General features: G+C 48.7%; 1 protein-coding gene and 1 non-coding gene across 5 annotated transcripts; both read left to right on the top strand.

Moving 5' to 3' along the window:
• Positions 1 to 1438: 1438 nt before the first annotated feature.
• On the top strand, positions 1439 to 20703 carry WDR88 (WD repeat domain 88). 4 transcript variants are annotated; one of them, XM_041744442.1, is made up of 7 exons: positions 1439 to 1678; positions 2351 to 2479; positions 4966 to 5153; positions 6905 to 6987; positions 8197 to 8265; positions 18113 to 18205; positions 20317 to 20703. In XM_041744442.1, exons 2-7 carry the CDS (start codon positions 2385 to 2387, stop codon positions 20506 to 20508), a joined length of 720 nt encoding a protein of 239 aa, XP_041600376.1. In that variant the 5' UTR covers positions 1439 to 1678; positions 2351 to 2384; the 3' UTR covers positions 20509 to 20703. The 4 variants fall into 4 exon arrangements, with proteins under 4 accessions (XP_041600376.1, XP_041600378.1, XP_041600379.1 ...); XM_041744444.1 differs by lacking the exon at positions 2351 to 2479 and having other exon boundaries at positions 1445 to 1678; XM_041744445.1 differs by lacking the exon at positions 2351 to 2479 and having other exon boundaries at positions 1447 to 1581.
• A 1594-nt stretch (positions 20704 to 22297) lies between these two features.
• On the top strand, positions 22298 to 22371 carry TRNAT-AGU. The gene has a single exon. It is a non-coding gene; the product is annotated as a tRNA-Thr (tRNA).
• Positions 22372 to 23362: the final 991 nt, after the last annotated feature.

Raw genomic sequence — 23362 nt, 5'->3', positions numbered from 1 at the left:
AGAGGCAGAGACACAGGCAGAAACACAGGCAGAGAGAGAAGCAGGCTCCATGCAGGGAGCCCGATATGGGACTTGATCACGGGACCTCAGGATCATGCCCTGAGCTGAAGGCAGACACTCAACTGCTGAGCCACCCAGGTGTCCCAACAACATAAAATTTTCATTTTGACCATTTTTAAAAAAGATTTGTTTATTTATTTTAGAGAGTGCATCAGGGAGGGCCACAGGGAGAGGGAGAGAATCTCAAGCTTGAGTGTGGAGCTGACACAAGGCTCAATTTCTCCACCCTGAGATGGCACCCTGAGCAGAAGCCAAGAGTCTGATGCCTTACTGACCAAGCTACCCAAGTGCCCCTCATTTTAACCATTTTAAAGTTAATCCCTGGCACTAATGACATTTACAGTATTGTGCAACCATCACCACTATTTCCAAAACCCTTTCATTACCCAAGCAGGAACTCTGTGTCTACTAAACCGTAACCCCCACTCCCTCCAACCCCAGAGCCTAGTAACCTCTGTTCTACCCTCTGCCTCTGGGAATTTGCCTAGGCTGGATATTCCATACAAATGCCATCGTACATAATTTGCCCTTTCGTGTCTGGCTTATTTCACTCAGCACACTGCTTGCAAAGGTCACCCAGTAGCATCTATAAGAAACTTCATTCCTTTTTATGACCTAACGATATTCCATTGTATGGATCTACCACATTCCATTGATGTGCTCATCTGTCGAGTGACCCTTCAGTTGCTTCTGTCCTCAGACCATTGAACAGTGTTTCCAAGAACATCAGCAGACGGGTATCGGTTCAAGTCCCCACCTTCAGTTTTTTTGTCTGTATGCCTAGGAGCGGACCTCCGGATCAGATGGTAATGCTATATGTAGCTTTTTGAGGAACCAGGGCCTTGCATTTTAATTTTTCCATGGGTCCTGCCAATTATAGAGCTGGAGGACTTTCAAAATTCATCATCTTAAGGGATTTGGAAGCTTGCAAGGAGTAAACATAAAAGGAATGAACATAAATAAATGATTTTGGGGGGGTTTCAAACGTCAAGCACAATTTAGAAAACTCGAGAAGTCTATTGTATTTACCCATACTTTTGCTTATGTTCTTCCTTTCTGATGTTCCAGTTTTCCTTATTTCACCATTTCCTTTCTGTCTAGAACAATTCCTTTCAGCTATTCTTTGAGGGTACTTCTGAGAGCAACAAATTCTTAGAGTTCTCTATTCAGAAAATGTCTTGATTTTTCCTTCCTCCCTCTCTTTCTTTCTTTCTTTCTTTCTTTCTTTCTTTCTTTCTTTCTTTCTTTCTTTCTTTCTTTCTTTCTTTCTTTCTTCTTTCTTCCAAGAGAGTGCATGCACAGGTGGGGGGAGGGGTTGAGGGAGGGAGGGGGCAGAAGGAGAGGAGGAGGGAGAATCTCAGACAGACTCCATGCCCAGTGCAAGCCCCACCCAGGGCTCGATCTCACAACACTGAGATCACGACCTGATCCAAAATCAAGAGTGGGACACTTACCCACCCAGGCACCCCTCCTTCATTCCTAAAGGATATTGTTGCCGGATATAAAAACTGGGGTTGACAGGTTTGTTTCTTTCATTATTTAAAATCTGTCCTGTCACTTCTCATCTTCATGGTTTCTGATGAAGAATCCACTGCCATTCAGATTGTTTTCCCCCAAGGTAAGGTGCCATTTCTCTCCTGCTGCTTTCAAGATTTTTTTCTCTGTTTTAAGTTATCAGAAGTTTATGTATTTAATTTCATTTTAAAAACATAATCTCTACTCCCAACATGAGGGCTCGAACTCATAACCTAGAGGTCAAGTGTTGTATTTGAAGTTTAATTATGATGTGTCAGGGTGTAGATTTCTTTGGGTTTATCCTACTTTAGTTTTTTTTTTAAAGATTTTATTTATTTATTCATGAGAGACACAGGCAGACACACAGGCAGAGGGAGAAGCAGGCTCCCTGCAGGGAGCCTGATGTGGGACTTGATCCCGGGACTCTGGGATCACGCCCTGGGCCAAAGGTAGATGCTCAACCACTGAGCTACCCAAGGTGTCCCCCTACTTTAGTTTCAGGTGGCTTTTTGAATCTATAGGTTTATGTCTTTTGCCATATTTGGTAAGATTTCAGATATAGTCTCTGATTACTTTTTCAGCGATACCTACTTTTCCTCTGGAACTCTGATGACACATATTTCAGATCTTGTGTTATAGTCCCACAAGTCTTTCAGGTTTTTTTCCCCAGTCTATTTTTTGGACTGTTTAATTTATATTGTCTGTTTTGATATTTACTGATTCTTTCCTCTGTCCTTTTCATTGAATATTTAATTTTGGATATCATATTTTTCAGTTCTGAAGTTTCCATTTGGTCCTTTGTCACATCTATGTCTTCACTGAAGCTTTCTATTTTTTCATTTGTTTCAAGCATGATTATACTTGTCGAAGTATTTTATGGTGACTGCTTAAAAATCCTTGTCAGGTAATTCTAATGTCTGTGTCATCTCATTGTTGGGGATCTGTTGATTATCTTCTCATTCACAATGAGATTTTCCTGGCTCTGAGTATGATGGGTGATTTTTCTTTTGTGTCATGGACGTTGTGTGTATTAATTACATTAGGAAATAGTCGTATTTTTTTTAAAAAGATTTTATTTATTCATGAGAGACACACAGAGGCAGAGACAGGCAGAGGGAGAAGCAGGCTCTATGTGGGGAGCCTGATGTGGGACTCGATCCTGGGACTCTGGGATCACACCCTGAGCTAAAGGCAGACACTCAACCACTGAGGCACCCAGGCGCCCCAATACTCAGTCTTAAAACCTGTCCTCGCAGGCCACTTAAGCAGAGCCTGGCAAACACGGCAGTCTAGGCTCCCGTCTTGGCCCTTGCTGACCTGGGTGGGGGATGGGAGGCAGGTTTTCCTGAGATGTTTGGCTGGAATACGGTGGGTAGTGTCTAAAAGTTTTCCATCTTGCTCAGCTGTCCATTTGGTTAGGGAGAACAGGCTTTTCTTGAGGGCCTTTTTATGGTCCCCATTGTTTTGGGGGTTATAGGCTTTTCACGACAGGATATATGAAGAAAAATAAACTCTAGGGACTCCCAGCATACCATTCTTGGGTCCCAAGATATCTTGCTGGTCTGCCTTCTTGTCTCCATCTTTTCTAGTCTCCTCTTTGCTTTATAAATGCCCAGGATTGTTGGCTGCCCTTAGCAGGAGGTATAGGGAGAAGTGCATTGATTCCATCTTGTCCAGAAACAGGTACAATGTAAGCTCTTTCCTCAAACTTTTGTACTAAGTACAACAGTCTCTTATGAGAAGTGGAATTTATTTGAAATGAGAACCCCATCCTGGAAAATAGAGATAGCGCTGGCTTAAATCCCAACAACAGTGTTTGGATTCTGGGGAAGGCTTTTTATCCATCTCCAGTGAATGCTGGGATAGCTCTTAGCCTAACAGCCACAGGAATTTGGAAAATTTTATCCTGGACACCCCTGGGACATTGACGTTTCTTCTCCTTTGCTCTTACTCAGTCTGTGCATTACAAAGAACTGAAACAGAATCCAAAACTCTGACCTGAGCTCTAGGAAAAAGTTTTTTCTAAGCCTGCTTTCAAGTAAAATGACTGATTTTACGATCCAGACTACTCAGAGATGCTCATTTATGTTTATAGGTTCTCTTGAAAGCTGTTTATAACAGAAGATGAGATTCACAGGGAAAATACTTTGAGGATCACAAAGAAAATAAAAATAGCAAAGTTCTGGCATTTTTTTTTCTGTCATAAAAAGAGACAGAAAAATTGAGAATGGATGACTCAAAACTTAATTGAACACACAGCATTAAGCTATGCTTTAATTACACTGAATACAGATGAGGAGAGAGGGAGAGAAAAGAGGGAGTAGTTGGGAAGGGAAGTAGGAGGGTGTGGTAAGAGGGCTGGGGCAGGAGTACCGGGTAGAAGGAGCCAAGCCCCCATGTCTCGGAGAGAAAGGAGGCAGAGGGTGAGCAGGAGAAGCCCACCTATTAAGTGTGGTCACAGTACCAAACCCAACAGGGCATTATTCTTTTGACCACCACTAACGGATTTTCTGACGCTCTTTTTTCTCAAGGGTGAGGTAGCTCTAAGTAGTGCCGTGGTTCTCAATCAGGGGCAATTTTGCCCTCCGCCCCCAGTGGACAATTTTCCAATGTCTGGAGACATTTTTGGTTGTCACAGCTAGGTGTCGGGACTACTGGCATCTAGTGGGTAGAACCCAGGATTGCTGCTAAACATCCCACGATGTACGGGGCAACCCCCTACCGCAAAGAATTGTGAGTGGCACAAAATGTCAATATAACCATGATTGAGAAATCCTGGGATAGTGTGGCACAGTCAGAGCAATTAAGATCTGGACCATGGTAACATATACATAATGGAATATTACGCAGCCATCAAGAAGAATGAACTCTTGCCATTTGCAATGACGTGGATGGAACCAGAGTGTATTATGCTAAGTGAAGTAAGTCAGCAAAAGACAAATACCATATGACTTCACTCATGTGGAATTTAGGAGACAAAACAGATGAACATAGAGGAAGGGGGGAAAAGAGAGAGAAAGAGGGAAGCAAACCATATGAGACTCTTAAACTGAAGGTTGATGGAGGGAGGTGGGTGCGGGATGGGCTAAATGGGTGATGGGTAGTTCTAAGGAGGGCGCTTGTTGTGTTGAGAACTGGGTGTTGTATATAAATGAGGAATCACTAAATTCGACTCCTGAAACCAATATTACACTGGATGTTTACTAACTAGGATTTAATAAAAACTTGGAAAAAAAAAAAAAAAAGATCTGGACCATGGTAGGCAGTGATGGAAGGAATGATGTCCATTAGGTCATAGGGGATCAGCTACAGTGCCCGTCATCCTGGGTGTGTCCTCACATCCTCCAGGCATGAAGTGCTAATGTGTGCACCCTTCCGTCTGTGTTTCAGGGCTCATTCCAGTGCAATCTCAAACTGCTGTTTCACCGTCAGTGGCCATTTCCTATGTACAAGCTCTTGGGATAAAACCTTAAAAATATGGAATGTGCACACAGGGGAGTTTCGAAACTCTGGAGCCTGTGTGACTCTAATGCAGGGCCATGAAGGTTCTGTGAGCTCCTGCCACTTTTCCAGAGACAGTGAGTAATTAACCCGTGGAAAGATTTCACACCTGTGAGAATGCTGGGGGTGGTTCTCCTCACGTTCCACTCACACGGGTTTTCTGTAGGGTGGACAGGCAATTTCTGATGATGCCAATGGTGAGGGTGGATTTATTTTCAAACAAAAAAAGAACAAAAACTGAAAGGGACATTCACACACAGAAATGTGCAAGTAGGGATCCCTGGGTGGCGCAGCGGTTTGGCGCCTGCCTTTGGCCCAGGGCGTGATCCTGGTTACCTGGGATCGAATCCCACATCGGGCTCCTGGTGCATGGAGCCTGCTTCTCCCTCCGCCTATGTCTCTGCCTCTCTCTCTCTCTCTCTCTGTGACTATCATAAATAAATAAATAAATAAATAATTAAAAAAAAAAAAAAAAGAAATGTGCAAGTAACAGAGACTCAGCTTACTGTGGCTTAGCGGCCAAAGATAGCTGTTCACCCCCATAATGGGAAAGTCCAAGGGCAGGTCTCAGTTCAGGTGTGGCTGGGTCCAGACACCACACAATGCTGTCAGGGAGCCAGTCCTGGGAAGAGAGAACCATCTTTAAGATGCTCCCAGCACAAGTCCCAGGGAAGTTTTTCATTGGCTCAGCTTGGGACACACCCACCTCTGAGCCAATCACTTTAGCAGGGGAGGCCTCTGATTGGCTAGGATCGAGCTACCCCCCCCCCCCGTCGGAGTCTACCCTCCACAGGGACTGAGAGTACATGTGGGCTCTTTCCCCGTGGGAAATCGGGGCGCTGTTGCCAAATGAAGGGTCGGGGATGCAAACGGGTGATGACCGGAAGCGGCCTCGGACCACTAGCCTCGGCGAGGGAAGCGACTGCTCCCGACACTCAGGACCCGGTGGCTTTACCTCCTCCATCCTCGTCAGGAGTGGGGATCGCTCTGTGTGTGTTTCAGGGGCCCCCAGCCAGCACAGAAGCAACCAGAGCCTGGCTGGCGAAATGCTGGGGCGCTTTTGAACAACTTCTCCTCTTCCCCAGTGGCCTTTGTGTGAGTCAGGCCCCGTTATGAGGGGTCCCACCAGTGTCTGTCCTTGCATTTTGGGGGGTTCGGGGCTGCCTATGGTCAACCAGCACTATCCTCACATTGCACATTTGTGCATTAGCATCCTGGGTAAAATTTACCCGTGACCCTGAAATCAGCAGGTGCGGCGCGGCGGGAGGCGGCAGGGGCCGTGGACCCCGGGCCACGCTGCAGGCTGCCTGCCGCCGAGCTGGGCGGCGCCCCGTCGTCTTGTCTCAGCTCTCTTCTTGTAAAGCGTCCCTTCTGCGGCCTCTGTGGTGCCCAGTCGTTTTGCAGTTGTGGCGTGGGTTGCTGCCCCTGCTGCTTACAGAGCCCCGAGCCCACCGGGTGTGGGGGTCGGCCCGGGCGGGAGCTGGAGCCCCGAAGGGCGCACACTTCATGGTGATGGACACACAGTCCGGATCAAAGAGAGCGGGTTTCAACAGAAACAGACCCCGAACCAGGTCACGCACCGCTGGCTTCACGGATCGTCACAGCTCTGAGTACTGAGAATTGGCTGTGACGGGCTGGGGGTCATGGAGCTGCTCCAGGAAGGGGCTGGGGTGTCCTCGGAGCCAACCACGGTGGCACCTCACAAATGCAACCTCTCAGCCTGCTTTGACCTCGCGGAGGGAGGAGGCGCTTGGCTGGGGAGGATGACCCCCCCCTCCCTCCCACCGTCCCCCACCACCACCTGAAACTCTGTCATTTTGTGTCCTAGCCTCTTTTCTCGTGTCTGGAGGGTTTGACAGGACCGTGGCCATCTGGGATGTAGGAGAAGGCTACCGGAAGCTCTCCTTGAAGGTACCGATGGCAGTACCAGGTAGAGGGTCAGGTGGGGTGCTGGGGGCTGGGGATACAGCAGCCGGTGAGACAGGCCTAGAGGCGCCCACTGGAGCTGACACCTCTGTGCAGAACTGACGAGGAACCGACAAGCAGATCACTGACAAGAAATCACAACAGGGTGATGTGATAGCAACAGACCCCAAGGACTAATCCACAGAGGGTGGGCAGGGAGGGCTTCTTGGAGAAGGTGGCACTTGAGCTGAGAACTCGGTAAGGAAAGACTGGGTGAATGGGGGAAGGGTGTTCTAGGCAGAGGGAACTGCAAATGCAGAAACTCAGAGGTGGAAAAGTGTGGGCTCCAAAGTGATGGCGACCCACCCAGTGCTTCTGCCTCCAATTAGAGGAGACGCAACGCAAAGCGGCTCTAACGAGGGGATGGAGTCCGACACTGCGAGAGTGCAGACGGTAGGCGGGCCCAGGGCTGGCTTCAGCTGGGCCTCTGCGGAGCGCCCGGCCCCAGGTTCCCGCATCCTCCCTGGTCTTGTGATCTCGTGGTCTGGCTGCGAAGGCTTGCCTCCACCACCAGGCCCCTCTGTCCCCGTGGTCCCAACATAGACTGTGTCCCCTTGATCACCACAACATTTGGGATCCCAGGCCGGGTCTGTCTCGAGTGCTGTTCTGCAGGGGTTCTGGGGGAGCCAAAGGGAGTTCACATCACTGCAAATAAATGGCTTAAAGCTGAGCATTCAACCTCCCCATGTTAAAAAGTCCCTTAAAAGACCTCAGTAAGTGTCTGAACCCACAGTGGTACCTCCCTGCTCTGAGCTCCCTTTTACCAGAGGAAAACCACCCCCCATTTGCTTCGTCTGGCTGCAGCGGATAGGTTTGCAGTGACTTGAAGCAAAAGCCCCCGCACCAGGAGAGCCTCAAAGAACGCAAACAAGAGCCTGCAAGAGGCCTCTGGACCAGCTGGGAATATAGTCATCGCCCCCCGCCCCTGCCCCACGTTCCTGCTAGACACTTCAGACAGTACCATTTAACACACACACACACACAGTGCCAGAATGCACACTTCCATCAACCACCTTTACCCTTCCCGTTCCACCAGGGAGGCACAGTGAGCAGCTCCTAAATGTGTGCATCCCCGAGGGCCCGACTCTGTGTTTTTTTGTTGTGCTCACCGAGGTTTTTCCTCTAGGTGCCTGTTAAAATTTAATTTTTCTTCAGGGCCACAATGACTGGGTGACAGACGTTGCCATTAGCAACAACAAGAAATGGGTCCTGTCTGCTTCAAAGGTAAACGTGGCCAACCTTCGGGTAACTTACAATTTCTCTCACATTTGTGAGATAGGTGTTAACCGAGGTGTTCCTGTCAAGCAGAATTCCTGGGCTGGCGCAGTCTGAGCACCCCACCCCCCACCCTCCACCACCCTCCTGGCCAGGCCATCCTCATTCAGGGAGCTGGCGGGGAATGTGGAAAGCAGGTCCCTATGGCTGCTCATGTGGGGGGTTGCTGGGTATTTCTGGGTCTGCAGCCGTTGGCATCTGAGCTTTGCTGGAGCAGAGGCCTGCCCAGGCTGGTGAGTGATGGAGCCAGCAGGGCCCGTAGAGGGCAAGGTGTGAGCTCGCTGGTGAGCAGAGGCCACTCTGAGCTCCCAAGTGAGCCTTCCCTCTCTGCATCACTGCGTCCTAGAATTTCCATGCCAGTGGTACAAAAGAGCGCACCCAGGGTATCCCGGGGTATGAGCACAAGTGGGGGTGCCACCTTGCTCCTCTGCTGGCCTTGATTAGTGCCATGTCATTCTCCAGCCTGGGGGTTTCTAGGTGTACGGGACTGTGGGCAAGAATCTGCCTACCGTGACCAACTTGTCAGAGAGCCAACCCAGACGCTGCCAACTGGACCCAAATACCATAAAAATATAACACGTAATGAAAGTTCTATGACATGTGTTATTGCAACTTAAAAATAGGAATAATGGGGGCGCTTGGGGGGCTCAGTGGTTGAGCGTCTGCCTTCAGCTCAGGGCGTGACCCCGGAGTCCTAGGATGGAGTCCTGCAGGCAGTCCTGCTTCTCCCTCTGCCTGTGTCTCTGCCTCTCCCCGTGTCTCTCATGAATAAATAAATAAAATCTTAAAAAAATGTGAAAAATGACTATGGCAACTATATCTCAGTAAAGCTGGAAACAAGTAAAAGTGCAAACCAAAGTAAGAAAAATGAAGGTTTATTTGAAATGTATGTCTTAGTCTGTATTTTTCACTTCTCTGTTCCATAAAGGCTAGTATTGAAACAATAATAATTGGACTACTTGACGGGGGCAATTGGTAGTACTTAATAATAGATAGGACTCATTAAATATGTTTTAAAAATATAAAACTATTTTATAATGTTTCTGTCTTATAGCAATTTATTTAGACTTTAAAAAACTCTTCACTGGACACTGAAGGTTTGTGGGCTATATATGCCATCATGTATGCTTAAGATACATAAACATAAGATTTTATTTTATTTTTTTAAACATAAGATTTTAAAAAGTGACTACAAATACCATAGGATTGATTAAAGAGGTATTACCTCTATTTATTTGTGTATCTATTTCTCCAGCTTTACTGAGCTATAACTGACATATAACATGGCCTAAGTTCAAGGGGGGACTGTGTTCTCTGAGCTGCTGCAGCCTCGGGAGGCCCTTCTTTGCTGTAGCAGTAAAACAAAATACTGACCAATGTATAATCACTTTGGCCTGCAGCTCTGCTCTCAAGCCCACTTGTCACCCATTCTCGGTGTCAGGCCACGAGGTGCCATCAAGCTAAACAGCCTCTCAACAAAGGCTGCTGATAGTGGAGCACTCGGGATTTTACTTACTAGACACCAGCGGTTTTTAGATTTGTGGGAATTCACTTCCGGCTCTACAAAGCCGTCTGGCTGCGCTAAGTCTGCAAACCTCTCTTAGTGGACGAGCAGCATTTGTTGCCAGGTCGTTTGCCATGGTAATTGCACCGGCTAGGCCGGCCCTGCCGAGAGTGGCCATTCTTGTAAAGCCCTCGGAAGTACACCGGATGCCGTCGAAACTCGAGCTTCTCCTTCTCGGGGAAATGGCTTTAGCACAGGGGTGATTTGAATTTGTGATAATAAAGCTGGATTCCAAATAAGGTTTGATTTTAGTACAGACATTGAGAATGTCCTCGTTGGTGTGACTGTCATTTTCTGGTGAAATTTTTTTAAAAATATTTTTTTTATTTGACAGAAAGAGGGAGAGAGAGAGAGAGAGAGAGAGAGAGAGAGAGCGCACCGCAGGGAGAGGGAGAAGCAGACTCCCTGCTGAGCAGAGAGCCGGACCTAGGGACCTAGGGCTCGACCCCAGGACCCTGGGATCATGACCTGAGCCAAAGGCAGACGCTTAACCCACTGAGCCACCCAGATGCCCCAGGTTTTTTGTTTTTTTTTTTAAGTACTGAAGCAGTCCTATTTCCAAAAAAAAATGAATCCTGTTTTCACTGTATGAATTTTTGTCACAACCTGCAACCAAGGGACAGTCACTTCACCCACCTACAGGCTCGCCGTGGCCTCTTTGAAGACCCTCAAACGCTGTTGGAGAACAGTGTATACCTTTCTTGTTAATTCTGTTGTCTCCTACACTCTCGTCCTCAATGCATTTCAAAGCCAGAGGACATTCCTCTTATGCCACACTTAAAAAAAAAATACGATTCTGTGGCAGGCCCACATTTTAAATACCTTCTCTAGAGCCGGCAATGCTAACGGCCATCTCAGAGGTACATGTTTAAAGAGTACATCTTCCTCCATTTCTACAAAGTCATCATCTTTAAGTGCTTCTGCACCTTTTGAGGAAGGGGAAAAGCGACTAAAAACTTTTAATAAGAAAGACCACAGGGGTCCCGGCGGAGTCGCAAAAAAAAAAAAAAAAAAAAAAAAAGAAAGAAAGAAAGACCACAGGGTGGCCCAGGGGGCTCGGTCAGTTATGTGTCAGTCTCGGTTTTGGTTCAGGTCTTGATTTCAGGGTCACGGGATCAAGCCCCTCGTCGGGCTCCATGCTTAGTGGGGAGTCGGCTGAAGAGTCTCTCTCTCTCTGGGACCCCTGAGTGACTCAGTGGTTGAGCACCTGCCTTTGGCTCAGTGGTGACCCTGGGGTCCTGGGATCGAGTCCCACGTCGGGCTCCCTGCATTGAGCCTGCTTCTCCCTCTGCCTGTGTCTCTGCCTCTCCCTGCGTCTCTCATGAATAAATAAATAAAATCTTAAAAAAAATTCTTTCCCTCTCCCTCAGTTCCTCCCCCCAACCCCTTGCTCTTTGTCTCTCTAATAATTAATTAAAAAAAATACGTGGAGCAATTGGGTGTCTCAGTTGGTTAAGCATCTGCCTTTGGCTCCGGTCATGATCCCAGGGTCCTGGGGTTGAGCCGGGAGGCCCCTTCTCCCTCTCCCTCTGCCTGCTGCTCCTCTGCTTGTACTGTCTCTCTCTGTCAAATAGGTAAATAAAAATCTTGAATAAAAAAAAAAAAAGGACCCAACATCACGGGTGAGCAAATCACACTCCTTTTTGGTGGGTGGTGTGCAGGATGTGCTGCCGTTTAACAGGTGAGATCTTTTCATTTATTTGGGAGGAAATTAGGCTGAATGGAGTTTGCCAGAATTTACATTTGCATTGTCTGCTGAATATGTAGATAGATGAGCAATGTCTAGTTAGTATTCAGATAAGATGTCAACACGCTTTTGTTTTAGGTTTTCTGCATTTTCACTAAAATCTTCACAGAAACCAAGAGATGATTTGAAACTCCCAACTTTTGAATCAAAGTATTTAAAGGGTAGGTGGTGGGGATTCGACAAGTCACTTGATTTACTGTGGAGTGTATGATCATTGGTGGAACCTGACGGCTCCACTCGGCGAGGGGCCAACCAGGATGTAATCGCGTGCCCCTCCTGTTCTCCCGCAGGACATGTAGTGGTACCTGCTGGTTCAGGAAAGGCAACATGACTCACGGTCTCTTATTGCAGCTGTAATACGTCACCATACCCTTCATCCCTTACACGACAAAAACTGAAGATCTTACAGTTCTGTGAGACAAGTATGACAAAGTCTTGCTAGGCTAAAATCCAGGCACCCACAGGACTGTATTCCTTTCTGGAGGCTATAGGGAATTATCTATTACCTTCCCCGCTCCAGCTTCTAGAGGCCACCCACATTCCTCGGCTCCTGCATTCTCTCCCATCCTCAAAGCCCACAATGTTGTATCTCTCTGTTCCTTTCTTCCATAGTCTCATATTCCTCTCACTGTGTTGTCCACTTTTAAGGACATTTGTTATTATGTCCAGCCCAGCCCACCTGCATAACCCAGAACATTCCCCCTATTGTAAGATAAGCTGATTAGCGAACTTTGTTCCATCTGCAACCTTAATTCCCACCTTTTAATATAATTTTTTTTAATACATCACATTTAAAAAAAAATTTTTTTTCGAGAGAGAGACAGAGACACAGGCAGAGGGAGAAGCAGGCTCCATGCAGGGAGCCTGACATGGTACTTGATCCCAGGACCCCAGTATCACGCCCTGGGCCGAAGGCAGGCGCTAAACCGCTGAGCCACCCAGGGATCCTCGCTCCCTCCCCCACTTTTTAAAAAAAGATTTTACTTATTTATTCACAAGAGACACACAGAGAGTCAGAGACATAGGCAGAGGGAGAAGCAGGCTCCCTGCAGGGAGCCCCATGCGGGACTTGATGCCAGGACCCTGGGATCAGGCCCTGAGCTGAAGGCAGACGCTCAACCCCTGAGCCACCCAGGCGTCCCCCTTAATTCCCTTTTGTAACCTGATATGTTCACGGGTTCTGGGGATTAGGAGGTGGACTTCTGGGAGGTGGGCATTGTTCTGCTGACTACACTCCATAAGAACAATCACAGGAATGATACGATGATGGATGTTCATTTGAGCAGTATTCCCACTACTGTCTCAGGAGTACTGGTGTCTTTTTTTAAAAATAGATTTTGTTTTGTAGAGCAGTTTTGGGTATACAGAGTTAGGCTAATAGTATGGAGCGCTCCCTTCCAGCGACCCTCAGTTTGTTCCCTAGAGTTAAAACTCCTTTATGCTTTGTCTCCCTCTCTGATTTCACCCTATTTTTCCTTCCCTTCCCCTATGATCTTGTTTTGTTTCTTAAATTCCACATGAGTGAAAGCATATGACATTTGTCTTTCTCTCACTGACTTATTTCACTTAGTGTAATATCCCTAGTTCCATTCACGTCATCGCAAATGGCAAGATTTCCAACTTTTTGATGGCTGAGTAATTATTTGAGAAGACAGAGAGAGGAAGGGGACAAGTGTGCACTAGTGGGCGCAGAGGCAGAAGAAGAGGGAGAGAGAATTCCAAGCATGCTCGAGCTCAGTGTGGAGCCCGATGAGGGCTGAGATCTCACAACCCTGAGATCATGACCTGAGCTGCAATCAAGAGTCGGGTGCTTAACCAACGGAGCCACGCAGGTGCCCCTAGACTGTGTTTTTGGAGCAGTTTCAGGTCTGCAACAAAATTGAGAGGAGGTACAGAGATTTCCCATATGCTCCCTGCCCTCACAAACACGTGGCCCTCCCCCGTTATCAAGGTCTCCCCACCAGTGAGACATTTAGAGTAACTGATGAGCCTACCCTGGTCATTATAATCTGGAGTCCAGAGTCTACGGTGAGGTTCACGCTTCATGGTGCACATTCCAGGAGTTTGGACAAATGTAGAATGCCATGTATCCGCCACCACGGTACCATACAGAGCAGCTCCACTGCCCTAAAAACCCCGTGTCCCACCTGGTCATCCCTCCCTCCCCAAAACCCTGGAAATCACTGATCCTTTTTACTGTCTCCATAGTTTTACCTTTTCCAAAATATTATACAGCTGAACCCATAGAGTGTATGGCCTTTTCCAGATTGATTCTTGGACTTAGTAATACGCATTTAAGGTTCTTCTGTGTCTTTTCATGGCTTAATAGCTCTTTTTAGCATTGAATAACAGTCCACTGTCCAGCTGTACCACAGTTTATCCATTCATCTACGGAAAGACATCTCGGTTGCTTCCGCCTTTGGGCAGTTGTGAGTAAAGCTGCTATAACCATGCTTGCGGAGGTTTTTGTGTGGACATAAGTTTTAAACTCCCTTAGACAACATCGAGGAGTTTGATTGCTTGAGTGTATGGTAAGAGTATGTTTAGTTTTGCAGGAAAGCCAAGTGGCTCTACCATTTTGCATTCCCATCAGCAGTGAATAAGAGTTCTTGTTGCTCCGCATGCTCATTAGCACTATCGTTGTCCATGTTCTCCATTTTGGCCATTATAACAGGTGTTTAGAGGCATCATTTTAATTTGTGAATCCCTGCTGACGTAGGATGTGGAACATCTTTCACATGTGTATTTGCCATCTATATGCCTTTTTTTTTGGCGGAGGGCCTGTTAAGATCTTTGGTCTATTTTTTAACGGGGTTCTTTGTTTTCTTATTGTTAAGTTTTAAGAGTTCTTTATAGATTTTTTGATAATAGGGCTTTATCAGCTATGTCTTTTGCAAATACTCTGTGTGTAGCAGAGCAGAACATAGTGTCTTGCAGAGCAGAAAATTTTAATTTTAATGAAGTTTAGCTTATTGATTCTTTCATGGATCATGTCTTTGATATTATATCTAAAAGTCATCATCAAACCCAAGGTCATCTAGATTTTTTCCTATGTTATTGTCTAGGAGTTTTATAAATTTGCATTTTGGTCTGTGACACATTTTGAGTTAATTTTTGTGAAGGATGTAAGTAAAGTCTGTGCCTAGACTTTTTTTTTTTTGCACATGAATGTTCAGTTTTTCCAGCACCATTTGTTGAAAAGACTATAATTCTTCCATTGTATTTCCTCTGCTCTTTTGTTGATTATATTTATGTGGGTCTATTGTTGGGATCTCCATTCTGTGCCAATGATCTCTCTGTTCTTTCACCAATACCATAGTATTGATAACTGTAGCTTTACATTAAATCTTGAAGCTGGATAGTGTCAGCCTCCAACTTTGTTCCTGTCTTCATCATTATATTGGCCTATTCTGGATCTTTTCCCTTTTCATAAAAACTTTAGAAGCAGTTTGTCGATATCCACAAAATAACCTGCTGGGATTTTGATTGGGATTTCACTGAATTCATAGATCAAGTTAGGAAGAAAGGACAGCTTGACAATAATCAATCTTCGTATTCATGAAGAGTTTTATAGTTTTCCTCATATAGATCTTGTAAGTATTTTGTTAGATATAAACCTAAGTACTTCATTTGGGGGTGTGTGTAAATACTAGTGTGTTTTTAATGTGAAGTTCCCACTGCTCATTGCTGGTATATAGGAAAGTCAATAGACTTTTGTATATTATTTTGTATGTATTGTACATATACACATATGTATATTTTGTATATATATTTTGTACATTAACCTGTGTATCCTGCAACCCTGTTGTAATCACTTATTATAAGACTTTTTTTGTAGTTAATTCTTTTGGATTTTCTACATAGACCATCATGTCATCTGTGAGCAAAGAGTTTTATTTCTTCTTTCCCAATCTGTTTATCTTTTACTTCCTTTTTTTGGTCTTATTATGTTACCTAGGAACACTAATCTATTTTTGTTTTAGGGTTTGTTTTTTTTTAAGATTTGATTTTACAAGAGAGAGAGAAAACAAGCAGAGGTGGGGACAGAGGGAGGAAGAAAGAAAGCTGAGTCCCTGCAGAGCAGTGAGCCTGATGTGGGGCTCAATTCCAGGACCTTGAGACCCTGCCCTGAGCTGAAGGCAGATGCCTAACTGACTGAGACACCCAGGTGCCCCTCGTTTTAGTTTTTATTCATTTATTCTATTATTGCTTCTGATTTTTCCTATTATGGACCTTTCACTTAAATGTAATCATACAATATATGGCCCTTTGTGACTGGTTTATTTCACTTAGCATAGTGTTTTCAAGATTTATTTATGCTGTAATTTAAGTAATTTCTTTTAACTGCTGAATCATATTCCATTATACGGATATATCACACTTTATCCATAGTTCTTTTCACCACCTGGCTATGGTAAACAATAGTGGTATGAATGTTTGTGAACAAGTTTTTGTTTGAACACCTGTGTTTTATTCTTTTGGGTATGTACTGAGAAGTGGAGCGGCTGGGTCACAATGGTAACTCTGTATGTTTACTCACTTCAGGAACTGCCAGACTGTCTTCCAAAGTGCTGAACTCTTTCATTTTCCCACCAGTATGCAGGAGGGTTCCAACTTCTCCACAGCCTCTCCAGTCTTGTTATTTTCTTTTTTACTTTAGTCATCCTAATGGTTGTGAAATTGTATCTTGTTTTAATTCGCATTTCTCTGATGGCTAATATGTTGAGCATCTTTTTATGTAATTATCGGCCATTTATAGATCTTCACTTTCTTGATGCATATCCTTTGAAGCACAAGTTTTTAACTTTGGGAAAATCCAATTTTTCTATATTTTCTTTTGTTGCCTGTGCTTTTGGTGTCAGGTCAAAGGAACCACTGTTTTATCCTGAGTCACCAACATTTACTCCTAAGTATTCTTCTAAGAGTTTCATAGTTTTAGCTCTTGGCACCCCTGTCAAAAATCCACCTGACCATAAATGAACAGTTTTATTTTTAGTTTCTCCATTCTTTTGAACTGTGTCTACACTATCTTGATAACTACTGCTTGGTAGTAAGTTTTGAAATAAGGAAATGTATATCCTCCAATATTATTGTTCTTGTTCAAGACTATTTTGGCTATTCTGACTCCCCTGAATATCCATATAAATTTTAAGATCAGTTTGTTTATTTCTGCAAAGAAGTCATCTGGGATTTTCATAAAGATTGTGTTGAATCTATAGAACATTTTGTGGATTATTGTCATCTTAGCAATATTACGTTCTCTGATCTATTGAACATGAGATCTCTTTCTGTTCATTCACATCTTTAGTTTCTTTCAACAATATATTTTTAGTTTTTGGTCTAAGTTTTGCACTTCCTCTGTTAAAATCATCACTAAACATTTTCTTTTTAATGCTATTCTAAATGCAATTGCTCAAATTGCGCTTTCAGATTGTTCATTGCAAGTATATAAAAATACAATAGATTTTTGTGTCTTTGGTTTTACTGAACTTATTTGTTACTTCTAATAGGTTTTTAGTTGATTCTTTACAATTCTCTATTATACAAAGTTAAGTAATCTTCAAATAGTTTTACTTTTTTTTCCAATCTGGATGGCTCACATTTCATTTTCTTTCACATTGGTGTCTTTTTGGGATATGAAAAAACTGATTTAGAATTTGCCCATCTCATACTAGGCTTGTGAGACTCATTCTTGTCTCCACCATACCCAATTCCAAATTCTTTTCCTCATATCCTGCAGTAGGATGTGTTCTGGTTATTTACCACCCCACCCCTGCCTCCACTCTAGTTTTGTCTGTCCAGCTGTCATTAAACACAGCTGTTTAGCCTCTGCTTCTGGTGATGTCTGTGCCATCTTGGCATTGGTCTTGTAATTATTCTTACTTTCATGATCAGAACTCTTAGAAAACACAATCGTAATATTCATAATGATAAACATTTTACTTGCAATATCTTGAAACAAAGCACAACAGTTGCACAGGTAAAATCAAAGGCAGACTGTTAACACTTGTGTTAACACAATGCAGTCACACGGAATGCTTAAATCACATCAAGTGGGGGTGAATCACAGTAATGGATGGCCCATTTTTGGGAACTTAATGTGAACTGCAAGGCATGGAAAAGTGGCAGCAACTATGGAAGGCGAATCATCTGTCTACGCATATCCACTTGTCATTAAAAATAGTTTTGCTCTTGGCTCCTCTTTTGGGGGCCACTGTATGGGTTTTGTGCTTTCCCCTCAGACTTCTGCATCCATTGCTGACAAGTGGGACTTTATGCATCCTGGAATGGGTTTGCGGGGATGTGGGACTTGTACTAAAGGCGCAGTGGTCCTGGACAAATCGGGACAGTTGCTCACCCTAATTTTGCTCCTCTGCAGGGTGAGGTTCTTCACACGGGAACCTGGATGCGATGCACCTCCCTAGGGCCTCCTGGCTGAAGAAGCCTATTTGGTGACTGCTGCTTTGCTGTTTAATTTGTTTTAGGACAGGACGGTGAGACTGTGGAATATTGAAGAAATTGACCAAATTCCTATGGTAATCAAGTACAAAAAGGCCCTGGGCTTAAAGGTGAAACAGGTTAGTACTGGGTAATATTAAGCTCAATGAAGGCTTTCATTAGTTTCCTCCACAAATTAATTTATCCTTTGAACATTTATTGGGCAGCTGGGGATAAAAACCACGAACAAACAGATTGAAATTCCTGCCCTGAGGGAACTTACGTTCTAAAAGAGGAGACCATGAACAAAGAAGCCAGAAAAATATATAGTGTGTCACATGACAATAAATAATTTGGAGAAAAAGAACAGGGGGAAAGGGAATGGGTGGGAATGTTGGTGACACATTATTTATTTGAGAGAGAGAAAGAGCGTGTGTGGGCAGAGGGAGAGAGAATCCTCCAGCAGACCCTCCACTGAGGGTGGGACTTGATTCCAGGACTCTGAGATCAAGACCTGAGCTGAAATCAAGAGTCCAGCCACTCAACCCACTGAGCCACCCAGGGTCCCTGCTGGTGACACTTGAAAGGGTGGTCAGGATAGGTCTTACTGAGAAGGTAGCTTTTGTTAAAGACCTGAAGTGGTCTGTGCAGTGAGTGAAGTGAGCTGTGCAGGTGTTTAGGGAAGGACTTTCCAGCAGTGGGAAAGCCCTCTGTGTGAAGACTCTGAGGCAGGAGCTCTCTTGGGGTGTCTGAGGAGTGAAGTGAGTCAGAGCATAGCGAGGCACACAGTTGGACATGATATTAGCTTCTGCCGCTTCAGTAGACCCCCTGGCCAGGCCCCCAGTGCCTTCCCATGGAAGTGGCCCAGGTACCTGTTTTTCTCTAGCAGAGGGTGGTGGTGGTAGGGTGGGCACATCTGGTTCCCACCAGGGCTGGCCATAGAGTCCATCCCTGGGTGCTGAAGGCCAGTCCTTATGAGGGCCTTGTGCTACAGACACTTGGCTGCACCTTGAGAGGCTTGAGGAGTCTATGCTGGGTCCTCACAGTCCTCCTTCCCTGGAGCCACCTAGGTTCTCTTCTTAGAAGGCCCAGCTGGGAGCTACTGCTGGGAATGGCTAATTTGGAACAGCACTGTAGGGCAGGGATATGAGGGGAGGCACCAACATGGACCTTGTCTTTGTGGCCAGCTGGTCCTCATGGCCTGTGTGGCCATGTGGGCCCTTAGGCCCTAGAAGCTGACTAGCTACAGAGCAGTGCTTGCCCATGTCCTCCACCTGCCACCTGGAACAGGGCCCCCACGCACTGCCTCCTCTGAGCCCTGCCGTTTTGGGGTTGGGTCACGGGAAATTATGCCATAGGATAAGGTAGGTAAGGACCAGATTTCTTTCTTGCAAAACAAAAGAAAGAGACATACTTGAAACTGTTCCAAAGATGAGCCCTCCGCATTTGTCTTGCTCAAAATCAATATAAGAAACCTCAAAGCCTGATTTCCCAGAGGGCCTGCCCTGGGGTGTGTGTGGCTGCCTCTCCTACAGGCCTCAGTGCCCTGAGTGGGCAAAGGGGGCAAAGCACAGGGGCCTGGTGTGCCAGAGCAGGGCATGCCATCTTGCAGGGGGATGGTGCTGTGGTGAGTATCCCCAAGCCCTCTGCTCATGGCCTGAGAGCCCCCCTCCCTGTGGTATTGCTCACTTGTTTGTGGGAAGCAGATATGGTGGGTGAGCTGTGCCACTGTATCCACTGCTCTCTGTGTGCCTTGGCCAGAAACAGGCTGAGAGGGAGGAGGATGCTCAGCACCTTCAGCATCTAATAACAATTACTGCTCTGTTTAGAAATCTCGCCTACTTGCTTCTCTTGGTTCTGTAAGTTAGGTCCCCAGGCCGTCATGGAATTAGGAGAGCCCCTCAGGGCCCACAGCTGTGCTCTACAAAGGACAGAGGGTGGGGTCACTCACCCCATCCTCTCCACTGTCAAGTGGCTCCCCACTCCTGCCCCCAGGCTTCCCATAGCAGGGGACGAGCTGCTGCGGTATCTGCACAGCTTCTGGCGGGGGGGGGGGGGGGGGGAGGCCCGCGGTGGTTCCCAGGGGTCCGCAAGCTCCACCCTTGTGGGGTTAGAGACCACAGGGAGGAGGGCAACACTTGCTCTGGCCCAACCCCAGGTGGTTGGATCTGGCGGGAGCACTCTAACCTGGATGCCTTGGTCCCCTCTGACCAGCACTTGCTTTTTGCTCTTTTTAAATATTTCATGTCAGTGTGAAGTATGTGAGAAGCCTTTCTCCACCTACGAAAGCGACATCTTTTCTGAAACAGTCACCAAATGTGTGTTCTGCCGAATGAGCGAGAAGGACTTGTCATCAGAAGCCTTGTCAGCAGAAGCCTTGTCATCATCCTCAGGAGGGGAAGATATACGGTCAAGGGAGTGCAGCCTGGGCACAGACGACTGACGGCCATTGGGCCTGCTGGCTGGCTTGAGTAAGGTGACCTGTCACGCAGGGACCTCCGGCTAAGGCCCCCGCCCTGGCCCCGGAGGTGGGCGGTCACACTGGGGCACAGCGTCAGCTCCACAGTGCGCTGGGGAATCACACACCTTGTTCTTAGTTTTCACGCAGAATAAATATCTAGATTCCTTTCGAAAACAAGCCTGTGAATTCTAGAAGGCTTTTTGCTCCATCTAAGCCTTGTGTCCCGGCGTTCACTCCGTCTCAGTGTTGCCTTGTAAGGCTCCTCGGTTGATGGGGCTCATCAACTGGGCAGGAAGATGCGTGGGGGCCCCTTGGGCAGCCCAGCACTGCGGGCACCTCCCGGCTAAGGCTCCCCGGTGCCAGGGGGCTGAGCAGAGGGAGGTCTGGTGAGGCAGCGGGCCGAGGGCATTTCCATCACAGGAGGCTTCCGGCTCTCCACCGCAGGCGTTCCCCTTTCCAGAAGGCCCAGGCAGGGCTACGGCCCCCTTCCCGCTTCCAGAGCCCACCACACCACACCCCTGAGTGGCCCAGAGGGACAGAGGTCTCAGGTAGCGGGAGGGCTCCATGACTTAGCTCGGCCTCGGTTTGGTTAAGCCCCATCGGGTAACTGCAGGCCTGATGTCCCGTCAGCGCGTGGGCCTCCGCGGGCTCTGCGGCCGTGGGCAGGGCTCCGAGGCCCTCACCCGGCCCCAGCCCTGGGGCCTGGCCGCTCAGGCTGGAGCTGCGGGTCCACGTGTGTCGCCGCTTCACCTGCGAGGCGGGAACCGGTGGAAGCTCCACTTGGCGCCCTCCCAGCAACTTTTCTTTCAATGACATGCCCTGGGGCTAAGTGGTCCCCCCCACCCCCCCAGGACACGCACAGATGTATCCCCCTCCCCCCACCCCCCCAGGACGCGCACAGATGTGTCCCCCTCCCCCCAGGAGGCGCACAGATGTATCCCCCTCCCCCCACCCCCCCAGGACGCGCACAGATGTGTCCCCCTCCCCCCCCCCAGGACGCGCACAGGTGTGTCCCCCTCCCCCACCCCAGGACGCGCACAGGTGTGTCCCCCTCCCCCCCCCAGGACGCGCACAGGTGTGTTGCGCCCCCCACCCCGCTGCGGGGCACGGCCGCGCTGCAGGTCCCCCCGGGGCCCCACTGATGGGCACACAGGTCGCTTCTCGGGGTCTTGCTACGACAGGTGATGCTGGACAGGTGTGTGCAACCTGGAAGCTGTGTGTCCAGGAAGGCTGCACACACACACACCTGCCGAGACTTACGTTTCCGTGGCCGAGGCGCCCCCCGAGGCCCCGCTGCTGCTCACAGGCGCCCTCGCAGGTGTCGGGGCGGGGGCGGCGCCCAGAAGCAGCCGGCGGGGAGCCGGGTGCAGGCGACACCCCCCGGGCGGCGGCGGCGGGAGCAGCGGCACAGCCGAGGGCCGCGCCCCCCCGAGCTGCGGGCGCGGGGGCTGCTGCGAGCTCCACGCGGGGCCGCGGCGGGATGCGCGCGCCGACCGACCGGACAGCCTGCGGGGCTTCCCGCGCCAGGTGTGGAGGGCGGAAGGCGCGACCTCGCGCGGGCTCCCCGGTGAGCGGCCTCCGCGGCTCGGCGCCGGGGGGAGATGCCAGCGGGGCGCGGACACCAGCCCGCCGGGGCCCCGCGCAGCCGCGGGTGGGAGCCGGGCTGGCCACCGCGCATGCGCCGGCTGCCCCCAGCTCCTGCGCATGCGCGCGGCCGATGGCGCAGAATCCACGGTAATGGGGAGCAGATTCTCGCGGTACCCGTGCGGGCGGCGCCGTGGCTTAGTTGGTTAAAGCGCCTGTCTAGTAAACAGGAGATCCTGGGTTCGAATCCCAGCGGTGCCTCAACCGAGCGTCCCGGCTCTCTTTTTGGGGGCCCGGTCACGCAGCCCCTCCTCCCTTTGAGAGGTGGGGGGGTCCGCGCTCCCGGGCGGGCGAGGGCAGGTGCGGCCCTGGGGGACCCCTCCGCCCGTTCCCGCCCCCGCTCCGCTCGCTGTCGCCCATTCTACAGACGCGCCCGGCGAGGCCCAGGTTGCACCCAGCCGGCGTGCCCCGGGGCCTTGGGGAACGGGACAGCTCCGGGGAGGGGACGGTCCCGGGGAGGCTGGGCCCCGAGGCCGGGTCGGCGGCACGTGGAGGCTGAACAGGCCCCCAGGAGCGCTCAGGGCGGCGGGGGCGGGGACGGCGGGGGCGGCGGGGGCGGCGGCGTGTTCCCGCGGGGCGAAGGCACCTGCGCCGCCAGCAGCTGCGCCTCCCCTCCCCTCCCCTCCCCTCCCCTCCTCCCCCCTCCCCTCCCCTCCGCGTCTGGGTTCCCCTGCTCCCCCTCTCGTTTGGCGATGTGTTGCGCCTCCACCTCCGCAGGCCGAGGGCGGTGAGCTGACGGCTCACAGGGCTGCTTGGTGGCCCAGGGGAGACCCTGGCTGGCGGCGCAAGCCTGGGTGTTAGGGAGAGCCAGCGGGGCAAGCGTTGGTGGAGCAGCAGGTGACCCCGCAGCACCCCAGGCCGTGGCAGAGCCGGAGGAGACAAATAGGGCCGCGGTTAATCTACCCCTCCCCTTCTTTAACCCCCTCCCCCGTGCTGTGTCTGCCACAGGGCCTTTGAACTCTCTGCGTCCTGTGCTTGCAAGGCTTTCCCGGGCCCTTGGCAGAGATGGGCCTTCCTCATTCTCTGGCCGTCCTAGGTGGATCACCTCCCCTCACCCCAGAGGACTCCTTGCCTGCCCCAGGCCAGCCTCCAGGACCCTATAGGGATTATTTCCTTTAATTATTTCCTTTAATTATTTCCTTTAATAGCCTTTTCGTAGCCTAAACTACTTATTGGTCTATTGTCTGTCTCC

This window comes from Vulpes lagopus, chromosome 2 (genome assembly GCF_018345385.1).
Source record: "Vulpes lagopus strain Blue_001 chromosome 2, ASM1834538v1, whole genome shotgun sequence".
NCBI classification, from domain to species: Eukaryota; Metazoa; Chordata; class Mammalia; order Carnivora; family Canidae; genus Vulpes; species Vulpes lagopus.
This window is presented reverse-complemented; position numbering and strand designations above follow the sequence as displayed.

Excerpts from the sequence above, each read along its gene's own strand:
- WDR88 (XM_041744442.1), top strand. The coding sequence starts at position 2,385 with ATGTCTTCACTGAAGCTTTCTATTTTTTCATTTGTTTCAAGCATGATT. Across the intron at positions 5,154-6,904 it reads CTGCCACTTTTCCAGAGACA|CCTCTTTTCTCGTGTCTGGA; the intron begins GTGAGTAATTAA and ends TTTGTGTCCTAG. Across the intron at positions 8,266-18,112 it reads GGGTCCTGTCTGCTTCAAAG|GACAGGACGGTGAGACTGTG; the intron begins GTAAACGTGGCC and ends AATTTGTTTTAG.